The sequence below is a fragment of the Nannospalax galili genome, unplaced genomic scaffold (assembly GCF_000622305.1).
Source record: "Nannospalax galili isolate Female #2095 unplaced genomic scaffold, S.galili_v1.0 scaffold72, whole genome shotgun sequence".
Classification (NCBI taxonomy): domain Eukaryota; kingdom Metazoa; phylum Chordata; class Mammalia; order Rodentia; family Spalacidae; genus Nannospalax; species Nannospalax galili.
Genome location: NW_008336933.1, coordinates 2,945,989 through 2,969,465, shown reverse-complemented (window position 1 = coordinate 2,969,465; position 23,477 = coordinate 2,945,989). Strand labels below are relative to the sequence as shown.

The window sequence follows — 23,477 nt, the reverse complement described above, 5'->3', positions numbered from 1 at the left end:
TAAGATTCGGCATAAGGAAAAGAGCAAAAACAAAGCTCTTCAAACGTTCTGGTGTCTCAGTACTTTCCATCTTATAAAATCAGTAAAAGGCATGTCCTCTGGGCCCTCCCATTGTGGAGGATTTGGTGTTGCACTGTGAATCCACTCGAGCATACCAATTTGCCTGAGTCTTACAATCCCTTCATCAACACTAAGCTAAGGGATATAAGGTATCTCCAGCTCTCTGAGTAGGCCATCTTTTGATAAATACCTCAGCCAACCAATCAAATAAACTTTTAACACCCTTTTTAACTGCATGAGGTTCCATAGTAAACCTAGAATCTCCAGTCAGGGAGCCCATGTCAATAAACTCAGCCTGATCCAATTTTATGTTCCTTCCACCATTATCCCATACCCTTAAAATCCATTCCCAGACATATTCATTAGATTTCTGTTTGAAAGAATTAGTAAATTCACTAAGTTCTTTAGTGGTGTAGCGCACCTCCTCATGGACCACACTTTCTGTCTCTCCTCTAGGGGCCTGCTTAGCTTTGAGTCTGGTTATAGGTCTAGAGGCAACAATAACTGGGCCCTGAGGGACATTATCTTCTTTAATGGGATTAGTTGCCTCAGGCAAAGGTGGGGAGGGTGGGTCTGCTGAGGGTGGGGCAATTAGTTCATCAGGTGAATCAAATTCCTCAGCATCTGAGGATTCTAAATCCTCAGCCTCCTCAGGGTTCTCCCACACATCTCCATCCCACATGTCAGAATTCCATTCTTTTCCTACCAATGCCCGCACCTTTACTGCTGACACCCTTCAAAACTGGGAATTAAATTTGCGTGGTAGGTCAGCCAAACCTATAATAAGGGCTCCAGCTTGATTTTTCTGCAGCTTTAGCTCTCTGGCTGCTGGAGAGAAGATTCTTCCAGGGCACACTGGGAAATTTTTAAACTGTTGATTCGAATCTGGAGCTTGTCAATTTTATCATTAAGCTCATTGTTTATGTTCATCACTTTATCCAGAGATGCTAGAAGTAATCATCTAGCATCGTTATTTTTCTTATTTTTCCACAAATTGTCAAATGTTTTATGTATAGAGTCAATAAATTTCTTGGTCTTCACAAGAGGTGAGTTAGGAGATTCAAATGGGTCTATCTCCATAATTGCTTCAAATAGTCTACACCATGGATTTTAAGTGCTCTCCATGCTCCCTGAAGACTCTGTGTTGGAGAGCCTGCTCCAAATACCAACAAGCCCATTAAAGAAATTTATCCTTTCAATTGTTTTTCTAGAACCACTCCTGGTTCCACAGTCTGTATTAATCAGGGTTCTCCAAAGAAACAGAACTGGTAGAATAAATATATATGTATAGCGACTTATCAGCTTAGCTCACAGGATAGAGTCCGAGTAGTCCAACAATGGCTGCACCACACTGGAGAGGCTGAGAATCTGTAGTCGCTCAGTCCGCAAGGCTGGATGTCTCAGTATTCCCAATCTGGCGCAAACTGTGATATATAAATCAGATAACGAGTGCCATACCACACGACTTTGGGGCACCACCAGGGGCACAAGGAGAAAAGGTTCATGGAAGCAAGGTAGAAAATACTGATCAAAATGAAAAGTCTAGTTAGAGGTTAGCTGTTTTGGGTTGGTGGTTAGGCATAAACTTAGTTTTACTACTGACAATGGGTTGAGTTTCAGTTGCTTTTTAAAAATAAGAACCCAAATTCTGGAGCTATCTGGAAATAATGGCCTCCCAGTAAAATATAAAGGGTTCGTTAGAAGTTTGACAAATTATTGATTATAATTTATGACTTTAGTCAGACTTACTTTAGTATAATTAACATGTTAATATCAGTATGTTTTGAATGGCATATTTTGTTCATCTTAGGGCACTTTGACCCATAGAATTTTTTTATAAAATGCACCAGGGTTGGACTCTAGTTACTGTATTGTATAGTAAGACTCTTCAGAGCTCTTGCTGACCTTAAATGGGTCAGTTTGTAGACACATTAAGTCTTTAACGCGTAGTGTTGTGGAGGAGCATATGGGAGCAGGAAGGATGGGGCTGGGTATTTGGTTTTGAGTATCTACTCTATGCTGATACTTTTTAAGCTGTAGAGAATGCAGTGGAAACATGAATAAACTCAACATTTCACTTCCTTAAGAAACTTGCATCTCATGGAGAGGATCATCGGTATTAATGCTGTGGAAGGTGGAACTGAGTCTGAGCAGGAAAGCTAAGAAGACTCACCAGGAGGCTCTCAAGCCTGCTAGCCTGGAGTACACAGCCCAGCGGAAACAAGAGACCCTACCTTGGCAAGGCAGAAGGAGAGGACCAACTCCTTAAAGTTGTCTTCTGATCACATATGCTCTATGATATGCAGGCATGCACCCAGCTCACACATGTACACACCATACCATCTCTCTCTCTCTCTCTCTCTCTCTCTCTCTCTCACTCTCTCTCTCACACACACACACACACACAATAACATTTTTTAAATTATTTTTAAGAAGCCAGGTATTTATTTCTCACTTTCTGGAGGATGAGGGATCTAGGGAACTGGCTAATTCAGTGTCTGGCAGGAACCTGGCTAACAGTGTCTTCTTAGTGCCCATGTGGAAGAAGACAAAGGAGTCAAGGAAGTCTCTCTTGGATGTAGTTCTGTGGGGTTGCGGGCAGGGGGGGGCTTTTTTTTTTTTTTTTTTTTAGATAAAAGTCTCTCTGTGTAGCTTAGGCTAGCCTGGAACTCACTTTATCCTTCAGGCTGGACTTGAACTTGCAGCAGTCATCTGAACCTTTGGTGATCACAGGCGTAAGTCACCACATCCAGCTCTATTGGTGCCTTTCATAAGGACTGCACCGTATGACCTCATCACCTCCCAGAGGCTCCATCCTCAAATACAGCCACACTGGGGACTGTGCCACTATATGAATTTGAGAGAGCACAAACATTCAAACTGTAGCAGGTAGTGAGATCATACTTCAGTCCTTAGTGTTTTAGTTATACTTTTGCCATGGAAATCTCAGAAATTTGATATACTTAATATTCATTCCTCTAGCTCAAGTAGCTGGCTCTTCCTAATAGCTGTTAGTCAAGCCTGGCATCGTGGCTCATGCCAGTAATTCCAGCACTTGGGAGACTGGGTCAGGAACGTCTCTGCAAGTTTGAAGCAAGTCTGGGCTGTATAGCAAGATCCTGTCTCAAAAAACAATAGTAAAAAAAGACAGTTGTGGTTAAGAGCACTGGCTGCTCTTCCAGAGAACCTGGGTTCAATTCCCAGCACCCACCTGACAGCCAACAACCATCTTTAACTCCAGTTCCAGGGGATCCAACACCCCTGTTCTGGCCTCCACGGACATTGCTCAACATGGGTGAGCTTACATACATGTAGGCAATATACTCATACACATAAAATAGAAATAAATTTTTTAAAAAGACATGTACTTATGGATCTTCAATGCTAAGCCCACTCACTTTTCTAAGTCACTCACTGTTCCGAGTTCTGACTCAAAAATCTTTACTTTTGCTTGTCTGCCTTCCTGCCTCTTCTTTAGATACTGGCCCAAACCCTAAGCATGCTTGCCCAGAGATCCTGTATAGCGTCACCCTGCCTCTCCCGACTCCTCCACACACTGCTGGCTGGCCTCCATTGCTGAACCTGCCTGCTTTCTTGGACCCTGACCCAAAGGCATGGCTTTCTTCCTCTTCATCTACTTCTCAGTAGCTGCAGAGAGTTATAGCTTGCCTGCCCTGTTTTACTTTCCTCTCAGACTCTTAATAAAATGGTCGTCAAGCTTAAAATAAAACAAAACCCCCTGTGAGTCACTTGTGCCTTTTATATAGGAATGGAAATAATAGTTATCAACTTAATTCAGAGGGATTTTGAGGATTAAATGAAATATTGACTGTAAAAACACTTTGTGAATTGCATACTGTATATTTGAAGGTGAAATTTACTTGATGATGACAGTTAATTTTTCAGTTCATCTGCTGTACCTTCTGCTGGCTCATTTATCTATAAAAATGGTAGAGTGTTTTCCATGAAATTTATCTTTTGAACTAATGTTTGGTTATTGGCACACATGCAAGTAAGTGCCCCTTTTGTTATCCCAGAACACATACCCTGTGTTGCTAGCCAGTTTTTCTGACTTACAGTGCTTATCAGTGTAAGGTGGAACAAGGTCCAGCCTCACCATGTAAGTTGTGAAGAACTGTACCCACTTTAGCTATCAGCCTTAATGTTTGATTATGCATACATACCCTTGTGGGTAGTCCTTTCCCCTTCTCCTCCCCTTTCTCTCCTTCCTGTTTCTCTTTTTCTAAATCTCAAGGCTTGCCCATAAGTGTAAGTAGCATGTTTGTTCTATGTATATACCAGACTTGAATGGGAGAAGTTGTGAGTTTCCTGAGGTCTCCTGTCTGCCGCAGGCATTGTAGGGTGTGAGGTTAAGTACTTTTCAGTAAAAGGTAATTAAGGTTTTAAAGAGTTTTCTTCCATCCACCTGTCCCCCAAATACCTACACAACCTAGGAGCTTGGAGTCCAAATGAGGCTGTTCTACTCTTCTGGTAAATTGAAAGTTGTGTATTTTAACTGGCAGTTCTGTCCCTTGTGTCTAAGATGACTCTCCCTTTGCAACTCATGCTCCTCACACACTCCTGTCCTATTTGGTGTGCTTCTACATCTAACAAGTTATTACATAACTTTCTCTTTGTCTTTTCTTATATGCATAGTATAGGAGGGTGAGCTTTGAATATACCTGTGCTATATTAAACCATTCTATTAATCGGACACAACACAACTCTGCTTACAGCAAAGACATCATCCTTCTTTATGCCAAGTTCTGACCTGACTGTCTGCTTAGTCTATTTTCTGCTCTGTGATAGCAGGCCAGGTAAATCCTATGTGATGGGAGCTTATTTGGCTCACAGTTTGGGAGGCTGGGAAGTCTAGGACCGTGGTACTAGCCTCTAGTGAGGGCCTTTACTGTGCCATGTGGTGAAGCACAAGCACAGGGGACACATTTAAATCCATCTCACGATGCTTAACATTCTCCCATTGTAACTGATTAATACCTCTTAATCATTTCTTTATATTGAAATGACAAATACTTACCCACATGAGTTTTGGAGGGGGTATCTGGCCATTACATCATTCATCATATCTGTGAGCTTCGTCCAACATCACCCTTCTCATTGATGTTTCAGCAGTTTCTTTTTTTTTAATTGGGGCCCTGGGTTCAAACCCAGGGCCTTACACATGCTAGACAAGTGCTCTACCAATGAACTGTAACCGTTGCTCGTAGGCAGTTTTGCTGTAGACTCCCTTATGTAATCACAGTGTCTCAATAAGGGCTACTAATGTAGCTTTTATTGCTTCTTCGAAAGTGGAGTCTTCTGAGGTGGGCTCTGGTCAGCTGGTGCTTCATCCCTTCCCCATCGGCACTCTACTGTGAATCCCTTTCTCCTTTCCCTTGGCCAGTCAGATTGACTGGCAGCAGCCCTCTGCCACCTCACTGCCATTTCTGTCTTCCCAAACCTGCATGTGCATTAGAGTCATCTAGGGAGCTTACAAATGAGTAAGCACCACCCCTGGCGATGGCCGTGGGATACCCGGGGATATCCATGGCCGTGGGATACGAGCCCTAGGGAATCCAGTTTCTGAGAGTTCCCTAGCAGATTTTGGCGAGTAGCCAGTTTGTGTGATGGTGTTGGTGAATTGCTGCAGTAGCATAGTCACGTTGTTAGGTTGGGTCATTACATTGGGTAATTTTGAATTTGCCTGTTTATAGTGAGCTTGTAAACAGGAGAATATGCCTCCCATCCTTTTCTAGCTCTACTCGCCATGCCCACCCCAAGTAATTCTCTGCACAAAAGTTGGGCTTCTTGTAGTGTATGTATTCATTAAAAGTTAATTTGTATTGAAGTTTTAAAGGAGTCAGGGAAGATTTTGGTTATGTTTTTATGTGTTTTTTTAGGCAGGTCTTGCTGTATAGCCCAGGCTATCCCAGAACTCATGATCCTCCTGCCTCTAGTTTACCTCCCAAGCATTTTGATAACAAGTGCCATCAAACCCAGCCTTTTGGCTAAACTTTAACCAGCATAAGAATTGTCTGCAAGCTGGATGTGATGGCACATACCTGTAATCCCACTTGGGAGGCTGAAGCAGGAAAATTGCCCCAAATCTGAGGCTAGCCTGGGCTACATTGCAAATTCCAAGCGAAAACCTGGGCTACAGAGTGAGACAGAAAGGAATTGCCTGCCTGTGTGCTTGGATGGCTTTTGTAGTGGGAACCATCTTCTGGGAGCCGAGAGCCTAATAAGGGTAGAAGAGACATTGTACCAAGGCTCTCTCTCCAAGCAGGTCCGTTCCCATCAGATTTCTAAACTACCCTTGCCTTCTTAGGTAGTGAACTAAGTCACTGAGTGACTTCATTGTTGCCTAGTTCTAGTCCCTGGAAAAAGCACTTCCTCTCAGAGGCTCTAAGATGCTTGTCAAAGTGTTTTTTTGTTTTGTTTTTATTATTTTACAAATTTTCCTCTTTGGTTTAGAATGCCTGCTGCTTAAACTAAAAGCCACCTTATTAAAACAACAGCTAAGCTATGTAACGTTCCATTTTGGATTGTATTTATCACAAAGTCAGTATACATAAAAATGCTATAGATCCCTAGATTGGAGTACTGTTGGTTACAAGAGTGAGAGATTCAGAAGAGTTTAGTTGAATTGAGTGACAGCTTGACCATTAGATGATATGTACAAGGCTTTTCCTCAAGGGTACCTGACACCAAAGTTAAAATGAAAAATGAGCTGTTATTTTTCCATGTTTAACTAACATAGCTCTGAAGTAGTGTGTCAGCAGTTTTATCTGGCACCGTAGCAGCTCTTAGTTTCTTTGCTAAGTCCTACTTTGCCTGGTATATATTCATTGGGGTTTTTTAATAGTCCTTTTTCCAAAATGTATGTCTTAGGCAGTTGTTTTTCCTTTAAACTGTTCAGAATTTTCAGTCTCATCCTTTGACATTTTTTGATAAAGTCTGTTGTATTTATAAGTGTCAGCGCAGTTTAGAGATACTTCTTATATTAGTTACTTTCCTGTTGCTGTGATAAACACCAGAACCAAAGGCAATGAAAAGAAGAGAGTGTATTTATTTTGGCTTATGGTTCTAGAGGAAGAGACCACAATGACAGGGACTTGTGGTGTGGGGGCAAGTGGTAGGTATGGCATGGCATGGCATGGCAGTGGGATCTGGAAACTGAGAGATCACATCTCCATTTGCAGGCAGGAAGCAGTGAACTGTAAGTGAGGCAAGGCTCTGAACCTGCCCTCAGTGACGTACTTCCTCCTAAAGGTTCCTTGACCTTCCCAAAGACTGACACCAACTGGGGATTGGGTGTTCCAGTACTTGAGCCTGTGGGGCACATTTCTAATTCAAATCACCGCAGCTGTCCATTCTGCCAGTCTGTTTCCCCAGAACTGTAGTTCTGTAAGGACTTGCTCCATTTACTTGGTGGACAGTTTGTTGAACCCTTGGTGTAGTTAAGAACTTAACTGCAGTTCTTATCATCACTGCATTTTATCTTTCCTTGCACTTCCCACCCTGTCATTACAGAAGTCATTGTGCTCAGTGAGTAGTTGTTCTTTCTGGCTGCCCAGCACATGAATTCTGTATTTATATCAGGAATTTTCTGCTTCACAGTTTTCTTGGTGGAATAGGGGGGTGTTGATCACTATCCACATCCTTCCCACCAACCTCTACGTGAACAGAATTTGGAGAGAGAAGCATACTTTGTGAGTTTATTTCTAGATTTTTTGGGGTGCGCAGGGACCTCGGGGCGCCAGCTGCTAGTGTGGCGCCGGTCCCCTGCGCGCACCTGGCGGGCGGCGGGTCCTGCAGCGCGTGTGCGCTGCGTTGCTGGGGGGCCCCTGCTTCTCTGCTGCTTCTCCGCTGTGGGTCTCTGCTACCGAGGCTGGCTCGGTCGAGTTTCACCCCAATTTCACCCGTGCACTCTCTCTCTAAGTTCGGGGCCCGTCAGCTGCCGGGTCACGAGGAGAGGTGCGGGACGGCTAAACCTGGATTTCCGTGAGTCGATGACAGAAGGATAGCGCCCCCCGGGAAGACTGGATCGTAGGCAATAAGACACGGGACTCAGCTTAGTCCGTGTTACAGCTCTTTATTCAGTGACTCAGCGCGGCTCCAAGTCTTGGTGATCCAGCTCCAATTATTGAGGAAAAACCAGGACACTTTATACCGTGGGGGTGGTAGTGAAAACCTTAGCTGATAGGTACTTTTAGGATGCCCCATTTACATGGGGTGGTAAGCTCCTGCCAGGCTGCCAGACTGCCTGAAAATCACACAGGAAAACCTGGCATTTCCAGAGCCGGAGGCCATGTTTCTGTGGTGGCTACTTCAAAAGACAAGTCAGGAAGATGCCAGGAAAGCATCCTGCTGAAAAAGGAGTCTCTGCATTTGAATCCGAGCCCATGGGCTTTCCGGACATGAAGAGACTACTACTTTACACAGCAGGAGTCCCCAACAAGATTTGGGGATAAGAATGTCACAGTATGGAGTCTAAGTAGGTTGGCAGGTCTGGGTGGGAGGGACGTGGCAAGTGTGGGCACAGTGGTCATGACAGCCATACCTTGCTATTCCAAGTTCCATCTTCTGAATTTTGACTTGAGATTGGATGTCATTGGTTACTGGCAGTGTTTTACATTTTTATTAAAATTGAGGAGGAAAAAAAGTGTGATTTAAGGGAATGTTCTCATATCTGAAGCCTCTGACAACTACCACCATCCTTAACTTTTTATTTTATAGACTTCTGTACTGACTGATTCACTGTTTTCTGTTAGCCATCACAAAGGTACTTGTATATCTTAGGGTACAGTCCTTTCTCATAGTCTCTTCAGTTAGAGACTTGTTGATTCTCATCACTTCCTTCACTCTTCTTTTTAGAATATTTGTTCTTAAGGAAGTCATCTTGGAACTGAATTATAGTTTCTTCAAAGTACATTCACATTTATATTCACAATTTCTTTTTCATACAATAGCATAGGCAAAAGACTTTATAATTTTTTTTTTGAAAGCCAAGCAAAGCCAAAGTTTATTCAAAGAAGACTTTTTTTTTAAACTTCAAAAGAAAAAAAAAAAATCCCAGGACAGACAAGCTATAAAGTCTTAGCAGCTTCCCAAAGGAGAATGGAGAAAAGAAGTGAAAAAGCCATACCACTTGAATTAAGCCAGTTGGAGGTGAGCCACATGGTGGCAAGCAGTCACATGGCGGGGAGAGGGGCTTTAGCAAAAGCACTAGGGAAAACCTGTGTGGAACACAGATAGAAGAAATGACAAAGTAGGTAGACTTACAAAGCAGCATGGCTGTGTTCTGTGACTTCTTTCACTTTTTAGGCTATATTCTTAAAAACCTACATGAGTTAGAAGTTTTCTTGTATTTGTTGAAACCAACTGGCTTCATTAATTTAGGTCAACTATTGGAACTGAACAGGTATTTTAAATGTGAGTCTATAGAGTATTCATAAACTACATACTAGTTTCTTATTTACCTGATTATTAAAACCTGGTGTGATAGCTCAGTGAGTAAAGTGTTTGCTGTGAAAGCAGGGGGCCTGAGTTTGGATCCCCAGCACCTGCACAAAAAAGCCAGAAGTGATGCTACACATCTGTAAACCCCAGTGCTGAGGTGGCAGAGATGGGCAGAACTTGCTGGCCAGATGCCCCAACCAGTTGGTGAACTACAGGTTCAGAGAGATCCTGTCTCAAAAAATAAGGTGGAGAACAGTAGAGGAAGATACTGATGTTGACCTCTGGCCTCCATCCACTCAGGTGTGTACGTACCTAAAATTCATCTGAAAATAGAAGGGACTCAAAACAGTCTTGGGGAAGAACAAAGTTGGTGGACAAACACTTTGTGGATTTAAAATGTAATTTGAAGTTACAGTGGAAATGGTGGGCATTAGTATAAGGCAGGCACACAGGCCAGTGGAACAGAATTGAAAATCCAGAAATAAATTACCAGGGGCTGGAGAGATGGCTCAGCAGTTAAGAGGAGTGGCTGTTCTTGCAGAAGACCCAGGTTCAATTCCCAGCACCCACATGGTGGCTAACAACCAACTGGACTCCAGTTCCAGGGATCTGATGCCCTCTTCTGACCTCTGTGGGAGTTGCATGACACAGGTGACTTAAATACATTTAGGCAATACACTCAAACACATCAAATAAAAATAATTAAAATATTTTAAAAAAGAAATAAATTAGCTGGGCATGGTGGCACACGCCTTTGATCCCAGCACTTGGGAGGCAGAGGCAGGCGGATCTCTGTGAGTTCAAGGTCAGCCTGGACTACATAGTGAGTTCCAGGACAGCTGGGTCTACAGGGAGACCCTTTCTCAAAAAGACAAAAAAAAAAAAAAAAAAATTAACATTTATGATTTTTTGACAACTAAGAGAATAATCTTTTCAACCAACCTGATATCCATGTGCAAAAGAATGAATTTGGACCTGCCTCTCGGCCAAAATTAGATACAATAGATCAGAAACTTAATATGTAAGAGTAAAAATTGTAGAACTCATAGAAAATGGGTAAGTGTAAATCTTCATGATCTCAAATTAACCAGTAGTTTCCTAGATGTGACACTGAAAGCACAAATAGCAAATTCAAAGTGATAAATGAGACTAATTCAAAATTAAAAGCTTTGTTCTTTAAAAGGAAAAAAAAATACCAATGGAATGGATGGTGTTTCCCAAGTTCTCTTAGGGTCCTTTGCTCCTGGCGCCATTAGACAAACCATATAACATATCTTCATCTGAATTTTTCATAGTTTATATCCAAGGTAGGGTAAATAGAGTAACTTACAAAGGCGAACACCCGGTGCACTGGTCTGCTCTGTGGCTCAGTGGCCTGCCGTTCAGATTGCCTCCGTGCCCCACCCACAGTATCTGTTAGCTTTCCTCCATGCCTCATGGGCCTGCATCCATGGGGGCGAGATACCAGGGCCATTTTTTCTGTGCTGCTGCTGCAAAGATGGCTCCAACACTCCTCCCTCCACAGCTAACTCTCTGCAGCTCCCTCTGCATAACTCTCTGCAGCAGGCCCTGCCCCTTGGGGGAACAGCTGCCGCTTAGGACACACTCCACCCCTTCCTCTGGCTCTTAAAATCTTTCCACCAATCTTCCCCTACAGTCCCTGAGGCTTGGGGGTTGACAGATGTAGGGCGATCTCTCTTGTATCATGGCAAGATAGTGACTTCTTGGGCCTCCCCATTATTCGTCTTCAGGCCGTGGCCATTGATCTATCACTGGTATTTCTTCTACTGTAAAGGTAAATGGAAGGAAGTAGACACATTTAAACAAACATGAATGTAAATACAAATGCCTAGAGAATTTTCTAGTAGGTATACTATATTCATTAAACAGTATACTTGTAATGGCTTCCCTGCTAGGGCCTGTAGCCTTTCTTGATACAGGGGGTTGGCATAGTCTACAGCCCCAGAGGTGTGTTCCACCCCCAGGAGTGGGCCTTATCCAATTAGAAATTTGTCAGTTGTACATATGTTAGTCAAGCCATTATCACACTTGCAGGCATTGCTTGTCATGTCCATAATGTGCAGCACACTGGGTCCATTGTTGAGTAGAATCATAGGGGCTCCCTTCTTCCCCAACCATTTGCATAGTGCTTTCTGGTACTATGAACGTCATCCATCCAGTGGCATGGAGTTTCTGTCTTAGTCTCAGCTCCATCTTTTCTTTTCCTTCTGTGCTCAGATCATGCGGTGTCTTCAGCAGCATGGCCTTACCAACCTTTCTAGTGTACAACCGACATTAGTGGCAATAGCCTTGGTAAATTTGAGGACCTCTAGGATCTCTCTCTGACCAACAGTTCATGGGGGGGCAACCCATGCCTGGTGCTGTAGATTTTCTTAACAGTTATGTAGTTTGGGAAGCTCTGTTTTTATCTTACCCAACCATAAAACTCCCAAGAATCTTACAGCTATAGCTGGCCTTTGTTTCTTCAGGTATCTTTCAAATGGGTTTCACATCTATAAAGCACTTGAAGGAACGTTAACATTATATATTAAATTAATCATAGACAAGATCTAACACAGTATGGAAAGGTTTTATCCATTCGTATTAACTGTTTTCTCCATAGTTCTTTGATAGGTACCATAGCATTGGTAGGAGGCATTAATTTGGTTAGTTTTTTACTATCTTTAGTTAAACCTTGGGAGTCAGTCCACATTCTAGGGATCTTGTATGAAGTTTCTTTATATTCTTTTATCTTTGATACGCTTACAGGTGTTGGCTCCAGTTGCCTGACCCTAAGGAGGCAGGGGGTTTCTCTTGTCCCTGCTGCACCAGTTGGTTCCCTGAGTCCGACAGGCCCTGCCTCCTGACTGTAGCCATATCTGTCATCTCTCCATTGACCATACCTGGCTGCTGGGGGAGGCCTTGGTGGGAAAAACTGCCTCCACCCCTAGTATAGCCTTTATCAGGAGAGAAATAAACTTAATTTAATCTTTGGGGATTTTTAACCACTCCTGGGGACAGTTTTTATACTTTGAATGCCTTTCGTAAACTCTTTTTCTGGTTTTAAAGCCTTCCAGAAACTCCTTAGTACCAAATTTGGTTTTCTATCAATTTTTTCTTTGGGAATTTGGACTCTACATAAGTCTTGCCACGTTTGTCTTCGAGTAACACAAACGGACCGTTTCTTCTGTCTGGTCTTTTTAATATCTCTTGTGGGGTGTTCTGTTATTCTACAGACACATTTTACACATTGGTCACTTATATCTGCTAAAGCCTCTCTCACTTTACAAAGATCCTGTCCTATTAAAGGGCTTAGCAAAACCATTAAAACTCCATAGCTTTCTCAGGGTCCCAGTTGAATTAAGCTTTCCTTTCTATCTCTGGTGAACATAGTCTTTTCTGGCCCAGTGAACTGGGTATCTTTTCTCATACTTAGTTCTCTCAGTAATGCCTGTCCCTCCTTTATAGTCCTTCAGCCTCTGTTAATTATGGAAGTTTCCTTTGGTGATGACCATCTATCTTTAATGCCTTCAACCAGCCACCCCATTAAAGACTGCTCCCCCCTGCATTGGCCTGTGTTGAACACAAGGACTGATGGGTGGTTATATAACTCAGCTGTGATCCTTCTGAAGAACCTAGACTGATGTTATTTGCTCCCATGTCCCATACCCTCACTAGCCATGTGGTGAGGGGCTCTTTGATTACTTGTAAGTTTTTCCTAGTTTTAACAGTTCCAGTGTGGAGTACTTCCTAGCTGCAGTACTGCTAGCTTCCTTTCCTTCTCTATCAAAGGTTGAATCTGAGGCTCAGCCTTAGGCCTTTTGTTTTTAGGTCATTTCCTTTTTCATTATTATCTGTCTTTTTTTCCAGAGTCCTTGGACCTTACACAAGTTAAAATGTCCCTTTTTTTCTCTCTCTCAAGTTCTGCAGCTGGGTCTGCCAGCACCTCCCTGGCCTTTTCAGCTTCCCCTGCTTTGGGCAAATCTTTTATTATGCAAAGTGGCCACGCCCACTCTCTGGGTTCTCTGCTTGTGTCCCAGGCCTGTAAAAGTTTTTCTAGCCTTTCTATAACCTTTAACGAATTTACATATGCCCACAACTGGGCTATTTCCCCACATTTACAACACAGCTGTGGCCCACACTTCTGCATGGACAGCCCCTTTTTAGTTACATATTTTATAATCCATTGTAAGATCCATGTCAGTGCCGCCATTAGCTCCCTTGCTTTTCCCAAACTCTTGGGGTTTGTCGTTTCTAGCGACATCCTGCTGGCTGCACCAATTTGTTGCAGTTCTCTTAGGGTGCTATTAGACAAACCATATAACACATCTTTATCTGAATTTTTTATATCTAAGGTAGGGGAAATAGAGTAACTTACACAGGCGAACACCCAGCACCCTGTTCCACTCTGTGGCTCAGTGGCCCGCCAGTTCAGATTGCCTCCGAGCCTCATGGGCCTGTGGTCTCACCCCAGGTCAATAAATGCCCCCTCTCATGTCCACGCAGGCAAGACACCAGGGCCATTTTTTCCAAGATGGCGCCAACTCTCCTCCCTCCGTAGCTAACTCTCCGCTGCTCCCTTTCCATAGCTAACTCTCCACAGCAGGCCCGCCCCTCAGAGGAGGAATTGCCCCTCAGGATACAGGCGGAAAGCACCTACTATCCAGAACACAAAAGAACTCTTTCAACCTAAGAATAAAAGGACAGCCTGAAGCCAGGCAGGTGGCACATGCCTTTAATCCCAACACTGTGAGTTCAAGGCCAGCCTGGTCTATGTTAGGTTTGAGAATGGAGAATAAGTCCCACAGATACCCAAAAAGATTATACAAAAGTTTATTTAAGAATTTAAAGAGAGAAAAAGATAACCAAATGGTAGCTAGCCTGGCACAGACTTCACGAGCCAAATATGGAGTCTGGCCCCGAACAATAGCAGGCAGGAGCTTTTATTGGGGCACTCTGTAGAAACCCGCTTGCGCCAAGCATTTTTTAAAATAATTGGATGTCCCCATATCGTGTGTACGGGGAAAGTCTTGATTGGTAGGGGCTGCCTTCAGGACATTGGAATGTGCTGACTAATATCTTTTAAAGTCAGAAGTTTTTGTTCATACCTTATAAGGCTTTTACATGTACAATATGCCTGAGCTTGTCTGGGCTTGTCTAAAGAAGCTAGCCAAAATGGAGTCAGAGCATTCTGGCCCTTCAGTCTACATAGTGAGTTCCAGGTCATTTGGGGCTACAGGAAGACCCTGTCTCAAAAAGACCCCCCCCCCAAAAAAAAAAACAAAAAAGGACAGCCTGATTTTTAGAAAAAATTGGATAGACGGATAGACATTTCTATCCGTCAAATTTGGAAGTATGTCAGCATTCTGTTATGAGGACTAATGAAAAGAACAATATAAAAGAAGATTGAGAGAAGTGTTGGTGAGGATAAGGAGAAACTGGATCTCATGTATGGCTGGGAGGAATGTATACAGTGCAGGTGCTAACAGTTTAACAATGTCACAAGGGGCTAGTACAGACCTATCATTTTCTCTTAGGTATACCAAGACCATGTCTTTGCAAAAACTTTTTATTGCAAGTATTTATTGCAGTCAAAGAGTGGCAACTGGCTTTTTAAACTAACCAAAACATAGAAGGTCACAGAGAATGTGCCCAGCAATAGGCAGTGGATTATTCTCCAGCAGTGGAAAGGAATAGGATATGATACATGCACTAGTGAGGTTGGAGCTTGAAAACAGGCTCAGTAAATGAAGGCGACACAAAGGTCAAATACTGTCTAATTCATTTATGCACGATGTCTGCAGTAGGTCAGTCCACAGTGCTGTAATGTAAAGTAGTGGTTGTAGGTGGAAGGAGAGCTTGGTGTGTGACTGATCTTAACTGTTCAGATCCACCTTCCATTTTGACTTGAGATTCAGGCTTGTAGACTTTTTGGTTACTGGGAATGTTTTTAAATTTTATTAAAATTGGGGAGGAAGAGAGTCTGCAATCTAATCTAGTTTTATTTTTATTTTTAATTATGTGTATGTGTGTGTGGGTGGTTATATGCACATGAATTCAGGTGCCCATGGAAGCCATAGGAGTTGGGTCACCGAGGAGCTGCAGTTACAGGTGATTGTGAGCCACCCAGTATGGGTACTGGGAATTGAACTCCAGTCCTCTAGAAGAAGAGTACCTGCTCTTAACTGATGAGCCATCTCTCTAGCTCTCCCCACCCCCATTTTTTGAAAGGGTCTCATATAGCCCAGGCTACCTTAAATTTGCTGTGTATCAGAGACTGGAGAGATGGCTCAGCAGTTAAGATCACTGATGGCTCTTGCAGAGGACCTGGGTTCGATTCCCAGCACCCACATTACAGCTAACTTCCATTCCAGGGAATCCAGTACCATCTTCTGACCTCCGCAGGCATTGCACAACACAAATGTACTTACACACATGCAGGCAACACACTTATAAAATAAAAACAGCAAGTAAAATATTTTTTTAAAATCACTATATAGCAAAGGATAACCTTAAACTAATCCTCCTGTCTCCACTTCCAGGTGCTGGTTATAAGCATGTTCAACCACATCTGGTTTAGGTGGTGCTGGGATTGAACAGCGGACTTTTTACAGACTAGGCAAGCACTGTGTCAGCTGAGCTACATCCCTAGCTTGGGGTTGGTGTGATGTCACGGAGTTTAAAAGTGAGGGCGTACAACCTTGGGACTAGCCTATAAGCCACTGAATTTCATACTTTAGGAGATGCATGTTATAGTATCTGAATCATCTCTAAAATAGTAATTCGAAAAAGCAAAAGTTACTTCAGATGCACTTCCCTGTTGGCATTTGCACTCACCAGCTGAGGGTTTTACTTAGCGACAGGTACCTCAGCTCTTCAGATAGCTTTCCACTTCTGTCTCGCAAGAACTCGTTCAGCTTTACGAGTCTTAAGTTCAAACTGGGGCTCTTCTTTCCCAGTGTTCTTTCCTCTAACTTTCTCTGTCCGTTTAGCAAAGAATTGTAGATGAGGGTGAAACATGCTGATTTGGAATATCGTTAACAGAGCTGGCAATTTATTCATATAGTTAACCAAAAAGTGTTAGGTGTTGTTCATTTAACACATAGCACTCGAGCTAGAAGAAAGTAAAAATTTTAATTCTAATTGACTCAAATTTTCTCATTTCCATAGAACTGAGATATGAATGTCCAAGTCATTTGTCAAAGGATATTTTTCCTCCCCAGAAGAAAAAACTCCCCCAAATTGGTTTTAATATAATAAATGTTCTTACTTTGTTCCAGTCTTGTATATATGTGTCTTTGGAAGGGGTGGGGGAGGTTATTGGGATTTGAGACAGGGTTTCACTGTGTAGCTCAAGCCAACCTTGAACTTGCCATCCTACCTTAGACTCCCAGAGTATATATGCAGCCATACCTGGCATCAGTATAATTTTAATGCTGATGCACGAAGCTTGGGTTCTAACTTCCAAGAAAGCAGAAACTTTTGCCATCAATGCATAAATTTGGAATTTGTCCTTATGCCTTATACATCCTGAATGTCTTACAGTTTGCTGTATAATGCACATTGCATTATATATGTTTTGTAATACACCTTTCAATTAACTGTAATGTTCTGAATTGATAACATTTTTCTTAATGTTTTTGTCTTTTTTAGGTTGGTATTTTGTATGGCATCTATTTTTATCTAAATTCAAGTTTCTTCGGGAGCTGGTAGGAGATACAGGATCCCAGGAAGGAGATCATGAGCCTTCAGGGTCTGAAACTGAAGAGGATCCTTCAGCCTCTCCACACAGGATAAGATCTGTTCGCCAGCGGCGGGCACCTGCTGACGAAGGCCACTGACCCCAGACACAGGCCTTTATTAGGGAAATGGTGTCAGGCAGTTATGAGCTCCTCTTTAGTGACTTGGCTTTGAAATTTACTAAGTGACTGAGGAACCTCTGTAACTGGATTTATATCCAGTTCAAAAAAGATCTACATGTAAGCCATATAAGAAATAAAGGGAATTCAAACCAAATTGGACCATTACAAATTTCATCTTAAGATACCCTGCTTCACTGGCTCTTGGGCATTTTTTTTTTCTTTTCTTTTTGCACTGGTGTAAATCTGTAAACATTTCAGGCTTGAAAAAACATGTTATCACTCATAAAATGTACCCCTTTCTGACATTTGGACGTCTCAGAAATTGGTACGCATCTCACTGCTGTCAACCAAGTGAGTTGTGCCATTCTGGCTTGCACACGTGTGAATTTGCAGCTTGTCACAGTGCTCTTACCTCAGTGTGTGTTTTGTTATATCAAATATATCAGGTTTAATTGGCATTTAAAACATGTTCTCAAAAAGATTGTACCATGGTTCAGTATGGAAAGGAAATTCGGTTATTGTATATGCAGAAGAACGTGGATCCAGCACAGTGGGGCGTGTGTCTGATGGTAGTGAAGCAAACATTTGTCATTGGAAAGTGATTGCAGTTTCATATTTTCTTGCAAAACAATGACAAAATGCTGTACAGGACCTAGGAAATGAAGATGCCACAGGTCGATGAAGCTGTACTGCATTTTGTCAGTAAGGCATTTGCAAAAGTGTTGTCTGTTACATGCCAGACCATGCAGTTGAAGGAAGGAGAGATTGCCAAAACCCTCAGAATTGAAACAAAATTCAAAATAGCAAGAGATGGTGTGACCACGTCATGCATCAAGAAGGACTCTCATTAAGACATCAAATGCTGTTTCATCCAGAGCGTCCTACTGATACTAGACAGAAGGCAGTGCTGGAGCCTTCTCCCAGAATGCTGCACCGCCAGAGCTCTGGACACCGAGGGCCATGTATGGGAAAACGCAGACCTCGATCACTGTGATTTGAAAAGTGATTGGGAGGAGGTGGATTTGGAATATGAAGTTATAACTTAATTGTGTGCTTCACACATTCTTTAGATATGCACAACATTTATGTGATGATAAAATCTATAAAAGCACTGTTTGAATAAATACAAAATAAACATTTTCTGTGATACAAGGCATGTGTCATAGCTTAATGGGCAGCATTTTTTCTTAGAGATACATATGGTGCATCTTAACAATTGATAGTCTCTTAGATTAAGTAAAAATGATAATTTGTAAATTTTTATTTTCAAAATATTTATTGGAGAACTTAATTCTAAATGTTAAAATAGTGATCTTTTATGAAGTACTTTTTGGGGTGAATGTATTCAAGATTTTACAGTAGTGGCTAAAGAGTCTAAGAGCTCTTTTCTACTTTAAGAAGTGAGATCAGTCCTTTCCTTTGTGCGGGGGCTTTATACTCTGGGCTTGCATTGTGCAGAAAATATTTCACACAACAACTCAGTGACAAGATCTCCAAGGTACTAGGGATTGAAAAAAAAATAGTGGGTAAAAATACCTGCTTGACTGTAAAATGACTCTTGCCAGGAGTCCATATTTGTTTTAACTGAACTTTGGGCTATTTTCTAGAGAAGAGAGATGGGAATTAGTGAAATTTGTAGTTGAGTGTCATCTGCTCTGTCGAAAACTGAACTGCAAAGCCAACTTTACTAATCCAGGTTCTTTGGTTTAACCTTTGTTTCTCACTTCTGCTTTGTGTTGTGTTTCATTGTGTTTGATACCTCATTCTTCATACTGACAGATTTTGTCTAGCAGTAGTCCACTGGCTGTGCCCCAGTGCTTAATGAACCCCTTTGGATATTGTAGCCCTGTGGATCCGCTGAAAGGGGAGTTACAGAGCATAACTTTAGGTTATCCATTTGCTGATGGAACATGCCTAGCAGCTAAGAGTGGGGTGCAGTTCTGTCTTCATTTCTTTAATGGATGTGGTGTGCGTAGAGGGTATAAAAACCAGTGACATCATTTCTGGCATTAATTTCTAATATTATGTTAACTATCACACTCGTGGTCAAGATGCTCCAAAGCATCTTGGTACTGGGAGGATGTTTACATTAGTTGCTTTTGTAGTCTAATGTTTTGAGCTCTGGGTTCTAATTTTTGTTTGTGTTTTACGGTGGATATCCAAGGTTTAGATGATAACAGTTAATGAAAAACATTAAGTTGCAGGTGAGCTACCACTTGTGTCAGTGTTAAAGAGTAATGATTGATGTAACTGCCCCTCTTACCCAATCTCTAGTCAGGTCCAAATTATCCCTGTAAAGCTATATATGGAATATTATTTAATGTTATGTTTCAAGCATATCTTAAGGAATTTTAGGAAATATTATGCTTAGCCTGGGAAATACCTAAAAGGACATTAATGGCTCACACTTGCCATGTTTTAAGGTACTTGAGGAGAGTCGAGAGAAATTGTGGATGCCAATATGAAGCATCTGAAACAGTCCTTTGTTTAAAACTGGTTTCATGTATCTCCCTTTCCAGAATACTTCTAAGACCACTAAGAAGGGACAAGAAATCATTGTCCTTGTAAGTCTACTTATGGTGTGGATTTTTGTCCTGTTTCCTGTTTACTTTTAGTGCTTTTGTAGCTGAAGTTACCAGAACTCCATCACAACTGCATTCTCAGGCTCCCAGTGAGAGGAGGAAGAGTGTATGGTTAACTTTAATGGGTGGGCTGGACAGGCGACTCAGTGGTTCAAGAGCGTGTACTGCTCTTACAGAGAACCTGAGTTCAGTTCCTAGCACCCACATGGGTTCCCAGCCATGTGTAACTCCCAACTTCAGGAGATCTGACAACCCTCTTCTAGCCTCAGGAGGCACCTCCACTTAGGTGTACATATACACAGACACATAATTTTTTAAAAAGTTTAAAAGGTGGTAAGCATTAAAGATAAGCATTAGAATTTTTCCTGAACCCTTCCGGAAAATGATGATGCCATCTTTAATGACTCAGGCCTATTGTTTCATTTTCCTCTTGGCCAACCTTTCCCGAGTTTGTTGTCGCCTTTTGCCTTAGGAGTTGGGTTTTTTTTTTCTTGTGTGTGTGTGTGTGTGTGTGTGTGTGTGTGTGTGTGTGTGTGTTAGCATGGCTCCAATTTAAATGCCAAAAAACACTAAATATTTGTCTAACACTGTTCAATGAGGTGTTAAGTAGTTACCTGAAGATAACTGTAGAACTGAGTTGAATTTCCATACTGGAAGCAAGCATTGTTCCGTATTAGTCATTTCATAGATCTGTTGACTGTTTCTTTAGATTAGGCTTAAGAACCATCTCCAAATAGTATTTTGCTATGAGTTTGAATGTATAAAGTCCTGGCAGTCAAGACATGCTGAAGGATCTGAACATACTATATCTTTTAAGAGTAACAGTTTTTGAAATTGTAAATCCACAGTGCAGTCTCTTTTAAAAGTTAGTTTTTCTCAAAAGGTGTGTTTTACTGTAACTCTGTAACCAAGATAACTAGATTTTGACTGGTAAACTAAGTTCTTTTATATTTGAAGTTGACTTCATAGAATCAATGAGCAGTTCTCAAAGTGTAAAGACTCAGGTGACTGTGGAAGAGTGTTGGGTTATGGAATCTAGAATTAAAGCATCTAGCATTGTCTGTTGTTAAAATGTTCCAGAGTTTTAAACTTGTAGCGGCATCTCACCCTGTATCAATAGAAGTTCCATTTCCTCATGGTACCTGTTCATGAGGAAGGCCTAGCGGCAACTGCCGAGCCCATTCTATACATAACCATTCACCAAATGCTGCTGCTGTGGGATCTTGCAGGAACCGTGCTGTCCAGTGCTATGGTGCATTGTCATCTGGCTGCTTGACAAATAGGATGTTAAGAAATAGAACTGTGTGTATTAACATGATCTTTGTAGAACAAAATGAAAAACTAAAGATGAGGAATGTGGAAACGATCATTGTTTTTGTCTTAAAATTGGTCAGTACTATATCCAAAACGTCTGTGGTGTGTATGTTTTAACTTTCACTTTAAAATGCATAGAATAAATTACAATGAAAAAGAACAAGTGTATGTTTCATTGATTTAAGGATAGTGAAAAGTGTGCTTTGGATATGGAGGGATTTGAAAGCAGCCATTTTTACTTATGGGCCACATTTGACCTCACTTTTCCAACTCTGCAAATCTGTAAGAATTGAGAGGGTAGTACTTGCATCCCATCATACCTTGAAATGAATGGATGTAAAACCTAAAGAATGTGGCATTAGAGCTCTGTTGTTGTGCTCAAGCCTTTTCTTCCCCTCATTCAACACCCTCAAGATTTTTTGGCCAATTTGTTTGCTGTAGATCATACTTAATTTTTGTTAGTGCTTGCCACGAGAAAGACTGAGGAGACTGAACAAAACTAAGTAAAAAGCCTGCTTCCCAGGGCCTGTGGGACCCGCTGCAGGCCTCTCTCCTACCCTCAGGCCTCTCTCCGGGGTAAGTCCATTGCGCCTCCTGAGTCTTGACTCCCCTAGCCTCATTCACCCTCCCATCTCCCCTGCTGTTCTCTCCTAGTTTGGATCCTGTCCCATTCCTTGTGTTGGGGCCCCAGACACCTGGGGAACCAATACTGTTTCCTGATACTTTTCATCCAAACCAACATAGTGCCCTCTCTGGACCCCAGGAGCACTACTGGGCCTGGCCCCGCCCTCACCTCCCTCTGCTTCCCTGGGCCTGCACCACCTGCCAGCCTCTTTCTGGGATGCGGGAACTGATCTTTCCTCTTCCTGGTCCCTTGTATCCAGACCAACCCAGCTCCTCAGTGCAGTTTCCAGGAGTCCTTGGGGCCTCATCCCGCCTCATCTGCCTTTGCATCTCTAGGTGGCACAGCCACCAGCTGTCTTAGACCAGCACCTTTCCTAGGCCAGGCTCCCAGGCCAGTCCAACCCCCAAATTCCTAAGGCCAAAATCGTTCCTGGAGGGATCCAGACCTTAGGAGAAAGCCTAAAAACATCTGACCCTCATCTGAATTGGGCCTCTTTGGGAACTGCTGAAGACAAAAGCAGTCCCGCCACTCCAATATAAAATCAAAAGAGAGAACCGGAAGCTTAGATGAACCAGCTTTTCATGCCCCAAAAGTAAACCACAAAGACACATAAAGTTCACAAAAAGAAACAGACCTAAACTTGAAGGCCTGAGTCTCACACAAGAATCAGAAAATACAAAAATTCACATGGCAAAATCACAGAGAAAAAATTACAACATGAAAAACCAAAATAACATATCCCCACCAAATACCAATAGTCCTCTAGAGGAGTACAATGAGAACCCCCTAGAGATAATGCAGGACATGGAACTCAAAAGAACAATTAGAAACATGATAAAAGAATTCAGTGAATTTAAAGAAACCATACACACAAAAGAACTGAAGGAAGATAGGGATAAACATCTGAATGAATTCACAAAAGAGTTAGAAATATTGAAGAATACTCAGGCTGAAATGAAGAAGGAAGTGAAACACTCAGTAAGCCAATTAGGAACAACAGGAGAAAGCCTCACCAATAAGATGAGATTGAACAAAACTCAGGCAGAAATGAAGAAGGAAGTGCAGAACTCAATAAGCCAACTAGGAACAACAGGGGAAAGCCTCACCACAGGAATGAATGAAATGGAAAACAGAATATCAACATTGGAGGATAGTGTTGAACAATTTGACCACTCAAGCAAAGATTATGAAAAATTTAAGAAATCACAAGAATGGAATATGCAGGAATTGTGTGACACCATAAAAAAGACCAAACTTACGAATCATAGGCATTCAGGAACTGGAAGAATCCCAAGATAATGGCATGGACCAGATCTTCAACAGAATCGTGGAAGAAAATTTCCCAAAATTAAAGAAAGATATGCCCATACAAATAAAGAAGAATATAGAACACCAAAAAGACAGGATCAGAAAAGAAACTCTCCACAGCACATCATAGTAAACACACTAAACATACAGAACAAAGAGACAATCCTGAAAGCTGTAAAAGAAAAACAAGTCACCTATAAAGGAAAACCCATTAGGATTACAGCTGATTTTTCAGTGCAAACGATGAAAGCCAGAAGAGCCTCG

At 42.0% G+C, this 23,477-nt stretch overlaps 1 protein-coding gene across 3 annotated transcripts in view; it reads left to right on the top strand.

Annotated features, from left to right (window-relative positions):
• Smim13 (small integral membrane protein 13) overlaps positions 1–23,477 on the top strand; it is a 157,706-nt gene that overhangs the window by 35,768 nt on the left and 98,461 nt on the right. Inside the window, exon 2 of one of the 3 annotated variants that reach the window (XM_008831619.3) lies at positions 17,176–21,440. The exons of 1 other annotated variant lie outside the window; for it this stretch is intronic. In XM_008831619.3, the coding sequence (XP_008829841.1) occupies positions 17,176–17,363 (188 nt within the window). In that variant the 3' untranslated portion in view covers positions 17,364–21,440. Of the gene's footprint in view, positions 1–17,175; positions 21,441–23,477 lie in introns of those variants that run through there. One more of the 3 variants, XM_029562836.1, reaches the window with a different exon arrangement.